General features: G+C 48.4%; 1 protein-coding gene across 4 annotated transcripts in view; it reads right to left on the bottom strand.

Annotated features, from left to right (window-relative positions):
• Positions 1 to 5,797, bottom strand: part of SORL1 (sortilin related receptor 1) — an 84,698-nt gene that overhangs the window by 18,035 nt on the left and 60,866 nt on the right. For all 4 annotated transcript variants that reach the window (XM_025200037.1, XM_025200038.1, XM_025200039.1 and 1 more), the window contains exons 31-35: positions 5,083 to 5,238; positions 4,096 to 4,245; positions 3,155 to 3,283; positions 1,342 to 1,468; positions 569 to 738 (exon numbers count right to left, since the gene is read on the bottom strand). In XM_025200037.1, coding sequence (XP_025055822.1) covers positions 569 to 738; positions 1,342 to 1,468; positions 3,155 to 3,283; positions 4,096 to 4,245; positions 5,083 to 5,238 — 732 coding nt within the window. The remainder of the gene's footprint in view (positions 1 to 568; positions 739 to 1,341; positions 1,469 to 3,154; positions 3,284 to 4,095; positions 4,246 to 5,082; positions 5,239 to 5,797) is intronic.

Genomic DNA, 5,797 nt, shown 5'->3' with positions numbered 1-5,797 from the left:
TCCCTACACATGGCTCCAACAATGCCACAACCTCCGAAGAGTAGTACAAATGGTGAATTTCCCAGCGACCCCTATTTCTTTTTGGTTAGAGGCACAACCGCGGATGAGGGGACAGATCCCGGGATCAAAAGAGCTATCCAAATGAACTCCCACTGGTGCTGTGTCCCTTAGGTCTACCGCAAAAGGTCATGGGCCGCTATTCAGAAAATGCAACTCCATCTTTTAAACTGGGGGGTGGCCAAGCTGCAGCACAGGTGCTAGAGGTGCCAACACGGGCAGCTTGTGTGGCACGCAGTTGATCAGGGAGGGGACAGGGAGCGCAGTGGCACACAGGGCAGGGAGCAGAGAGCAAAGCAGTAAATTGGGCAGGGAGCACTGGGAAGGAGGCAGGAAGCAAAGCAGCAGATCAGGCAGGGAACGGGGATCAGAGAGGCACTCGAGAAGGGCATGGGGCTACTTTGTGGGATGCTTCCCACTGTTATCCTTTAAGAATCACATGCTGGGGTTACTTGATCACCATAGGTTTGCAAACCTAGGGAGTCCAAGGAGAACAAGCAAGACTGCTTACATCCTTCCGGTGTGCGCAGAGTAACGAAGTCGTTAGTGTTGTAGATTTTGGTGAGACAATGGACCTGGACTTTGACTTGGTACGTGCAATCCGGCTTGAGGACTTTTAAGATGCTGTTTGTTTTGTTGCTGTGAGTTTCTAAAATTTTCCAAATACTTTCACCAACCATCCTGTGTAGGAGATTAAAACCACTTAGGTCTGGAAGCAGTTTGGTAACAAGAGGTTTTAACTTGTCTCAGGAGCGCGAATCATCAGGCTATGCTTTTAGAGACTGCTTGTTTTTCTTGTTCATTGTTAAACTTGAAAGTTAAGCAGTTTCAAAAAGCAAGTTACAAATAGCTGAAGGATTTACAACAGCCACTTAAATCAATTTTTATTCCAACTACTCTCCCCTAACTTGACTCTTGTTCTCTCCTACTAATTGTTTCCCACACAAAGAAAAGACCCAAAGGATTGTTTCCCGAACAAAGAAAACAATCAGAAAAAGAAGCTGATTACATAAGGAAAATCAGTAAAAACACCTATATGCAAAAGTGCTGTCAAATGCACGCTGAAAAAAATAACAGCAAAACAGTTTACCATCAATCTCCTCCACTTATAGACATCTGGGGGCTGGGTTTTCATGCAGAAACAATTTTTTTTAGGTTGAAATGAATCCCCGTAAGGCCCTGATCCCACAAAGAGCCTAAGGTTTCTCCTAACTTTGTCACGACACACAAAAACCCACACTGACAGTAAAGTTGTGCTTGGCAGAAATAACTTGTGCGCCTTACCTATAATAGACGTTATAGAGACAGGATGCGGAGGGCATTTTTTTGGGTCGAGCCCAGGTTAAAGTCACATCACCAGAGAAATCAGCAGTCCACTGGAGATTCTGGACTTTGTACACAATTGTGTCATCTAAGCAGACAACAAGGAGCATTATTTTACTGGAGGGAAACCAATACAGTGCTTCACAAAGAGCAGTCAGTGCATGAGGTGCTTTGAAGCATACGCTGAATCGGAGCTCATGGATAATGCCCCATTTAAAATGACGTTAGAAGAGTATCTCTGGTTTCCAAGTGGCCCCTCTCTGCAGCCTGACCTAAAGGAGTCACTATTTTGCTTGTGAAAGATGCTTACTTATGAATCTACATCAAAACTGTAAACAGTCACGGTTTTCTTTTGCATGGTTTTTTCCCCATATTGCCTAGTTCAGAGTGGGCAGTTAGAGGAAAAATAGTTCTGGACTGAATGGAGCGGAGAGATTGTGGAGATCTGGCTTCTAATGCTGACTGTCTGATCTGGAGCGACTGGGACGTCTGCTCATCCCGACTTTACAATGCTGCGCAGAAGGGCAGTCTGATCTGGTCGTTGCACCAGGGCGCCTGGAATTGGAAGACAAGGTTTCTGATCTTGCCAAGTGATCCAGAGCAAGCCATGTTCCCTCCCTGTGCTTCACGTTTGACATCTAAAAGAGGCTCCAGCAACTGCAAAGCATGTTGAGATGCTTGGCTGAAAGGCCCTGAAGGAGCGCTGTTATCAGTATACCTACCCACTGGTTAGTAGATCTCCCTGCTCCTACTCGTCGGTCCAGTGTGTGCTAATACCCCCTCCCCTATCTCTGCTGGCCAGCTGGTTCTCCTCTGTCTCTTCACGTGTAGTCTGTCCTGCTCCATCTACACCCCTCCATTCGCTGTCTTCCTTCAACTCAGGATCACTGCTTTGTTGACAGATACCTCTTCCCTCCTCCAGTCTGAGCCCAGAGCTGTGGACACGAGCAGCGCTCCCCAGGCTCTGCTTAGCCAACTGGCTTCATTCCTCCATTTATTAAGAAAACCAAACAGAAAGCACTGAACTGATCCTGCTTAAATTTCCTAATCAGCTGAAAATTAAACCAAATGAGCCTGCCGGTCCAAAGGGGAAGCGCTGAAACTCCCAGCGGCAGTGCTGGCTGGGAGGAGAAAGCTGTGGCTTCAATTCGGCGTTCCAGCCTAGCTCTGGGTCCCGGCAGTGCCATCCCCCCCGAGTCTGGGCTGCTTCTCAGAATCAATATTTAATTAAAGGACTAAAAACTGATTGATGCTCAATACCCCAAGCGGTTCAAGTTTTAAAATGGCTGAATCTCACGGCTGGGAGGAGACGGTGATCGATCGTTACTGTTATCTACCCAGAACAGACCGGGGCTGGGTTCCTCGCCCATCAAAGTGCAGCGTGTCTGACGCCGCAGGGCTAATGAAGGAGGGCATGAGAGGAATGAGCAAGTGGGGAGCATGGAGCTCAGGTCAGTGCAAATATTCTCCGGGTCATGCTTGCAGAGGAGGATGCAGCTTGCAAAATCGCACCTGCCCATTACCCATGTAAATCAGGTGACTTCCCTCCTGACTGCCCTAGTATTACTTTTGTAGGTCTGCAGTTGCTATAGCAGTAAATGGACAATGATGTTCTCTGAAACAGGAAGGCAGATGGTCTGTCCACTCATGACTCAAGAAGGACTGATTTTGGTTTGTTGTGAATGGAAGGACAAGACCCCATGAGACGGTCTCTGTATTACAATGTAGCCCAACCTATGACAAATGTAAGAAGCCCTGTGATGGAGCTACCTACCAGTGCAGTTTTTCTCGTCGCTGCTATCTGGGCAGTCAAGAAATCCATCACACAGTTCTGTTGTCATGAGGCAGGCCTCCCCATCTTCACATCTATAGCCATCAGGGCATGACAGTGTGCTGGGTGTAGCTGAAGGAACCAAAAACACAGCATGACTCAGAGGTTGAGAGTTTCTTTCTTCCCTGAATGTGCTCTCTGGTGCTGCTAACCAGCAACCATGTTCAAATGCAGAGGTGAGTGCATTACATTAACAGGTCCCTGAATAGAATTTGCAATTATCATTCATGACTACTCCATCACTACAGCCCACTGAGATCATTTGAGATGAAAGCTGCTGCAGTATATCGGTATGAGACTGTTATCACCGAGGATGCTGGTAATAAGGCTGGTTCAGAAAGATTCAATGTTATGTTCGGAGATTAAGAACACACACAAGGATGCTTTAAACAAGCAAATGAGAGGCGATGACAGTTATCCGAAGCAGGGTTTTGCTTTCTGTTCCCTGGTGGTGCAGCACCTGAAAGAATGAGGTCCTGGCTCCTGATCATCACTCCTCAGTGCTACGGGACAATAGTGGCTTTGCTTTATTTATTTATTTTTTCAATGCAAACATCAGGCATTTTAATATTCATCTCTACGGATGAAGGGAGTGGGTTGAATTTTCCAATTCGGGAAAACAAGTCATGATGTTGGCACCTGGAATGGGGCTCTATATGTCTATTACCACCTAGCCAGTGTGGCCCCAATCCAGACACGAGTTATATTATTACTGATTTCTCACTTTCTTACTCCAGTACCGCACTTGGCACATTACATTTCCAGACACAGTCCCAGCAGAGCTCCCAGGGGCCTGAGACATTTTATGAGGCTCTTCCCATTAAAGAAAGCCTGGATGAAGGGAGAGCCTAGGGCCCTCCAGCATGCAGGGGACAAGCACTTACGACAGTTCATCTCGTCCGTGCCATCCTGGCAGTCTCCCACGCCATTGCATCGCTTCCAGTTTGGGATGCATTTCCTCAGCTGCTGGCACTCGAACTCGAATCGGCTGCACCGGCCCAGGAAGGTGCTGGAGGTCGCAGTGACATTGATTACTGGGTACCGGGAGGAACAGAAGAGTGGTTAAACTGCACAAGTCTGAGCAGAGCTCTTCCCCGGGCAATAGCATTGACTGACAGCTGGGTTCTCCCGGGCATCGGCTGGACCGAATAAGTTCAGATCCCCCCTCTCCGCTAGATGGCAGCCTCTTCCTGCTTAACAAGTATCAAACTCTCCAGCAGCTGGGAAATAACCAGATCCCGCTTCTCCATCTCCTCTCTTTCAGGAGGACTGTAAAATCAACTGACTTGCTACTCTGTAAACCCAAACTAGAAATGGGGAAGCCAGCCCTGCAGGTCTCCAACGGGGCTCAGCTGTGCAGCTGGGAAGGATGTGTCTGCATTGCCTCTGAAGGCACAGCGCCAGCTCATGGAGATGCCCAAGTTAGCTTTAAGCTCGCAGGCTTGGGGGCCAATTAACCGTGTAGCTGGAGCAGCACCATGTTCAGCCAGGGTTGCAAGACCCGCCTGGTACCCTGGGTAAATATTCAGGCAGCTGGGGGCTGCCATGGCTATGCTGCTGCTGGTCCTTGAATGAACCTGTCTCAATCTACCTCGGGTATGTCTATGTAAGCCACTGTCACATCATGGATGGCAGTGGAGGGGTGTAATAGTCTACCTGGAACTGGGACTGAGGGGTGATTTTCCCATTAATCCCTGGAAGGCAAGGACAGCAGCAAATTATGTAGAAATGGATGTGCTCTGTGTGAGCCACGAGAGCTGTGCCCTTTTACATCAGCATTGAATACTGGCCCAATATCACATTTAATGGTATCTGCTCCCTGCAAAGGCATTTATGGAAAAAAAAGCGGGTAAAGGAGGAGAAAGCCTTACATGAAGTTGGACAGGCTTCCTCATCAGAGCCATCTGGGCAGTCCCTGTATCCGTCACACGCCCAGCTGTTCATGATGCAGGCGCCACTGTTACAACGGAAGTGATTAGGTGAGCACGTCGTTGGGGCCGCCGTGGTAAAGGGCAGTATCTGCGAACCTAAAAATAAACCCGTGAAAGCCGGCTTTACTGGCCACATCCTCACATCTGACTGTGCTGAAAGGGCCCTTTCTGTTCCTCAAAGACTGATAGGGAAAGTCCCTGAGCTTTGATAGAAAGAGGAAAAACTGGGCATTGCAAATCAACTGCTTGCTTCCAAATTGCAGGATGGGGACCTGCAGAGCCAGGCTGAAACATGCAGGGAAGCAGGAGGCAGAAGACAGCAACCCACATGACAGTACAAACCTATTCAAATTTGCACTGAAGCTTGTGACACTTCAGACAGATCAAGGTGCCGGCCAGTAGCACCTGCTGAGAGTTTTGCATCCCTGGCCTAGCAGACAGGACTCGGGGAAGCAGTTGGATTTCATGCTATCTAGATATTTCACTGGACTTGCTCCTATGCATCTTCTCCATCACGGCACAGAGACAAGTACCTTTTTGGACCCTAGGACTATGATCAAGGTATGCCTCCGGGTCGAGCATACAAGCCCTCTTCACATTTTAAGGCCACGGTCCTGCACATTAGATCTGTCTGGGAGGAGATCTGCAGTTCCTG

The sequence above is a fragment of the Alligator sinensis genome, unplaced genomic scaffold (assembly GCF_000455745.1).
Source record: "Alligator sinensis unplaced genomic scaffold, ASM45574v1 scaffold278_1, whole genome shotgun sequence".
NCBI classification, from domain to species: Eukaryota; Metazoa; Chordata; order Crocodylia; family Alligatoridae; genus Alligator; species Alligator sinensis.
Note: the sequence above shows the minus strand (reverse complement) of the source record. Positions and strands in the feature narration are given on the sequence as shown.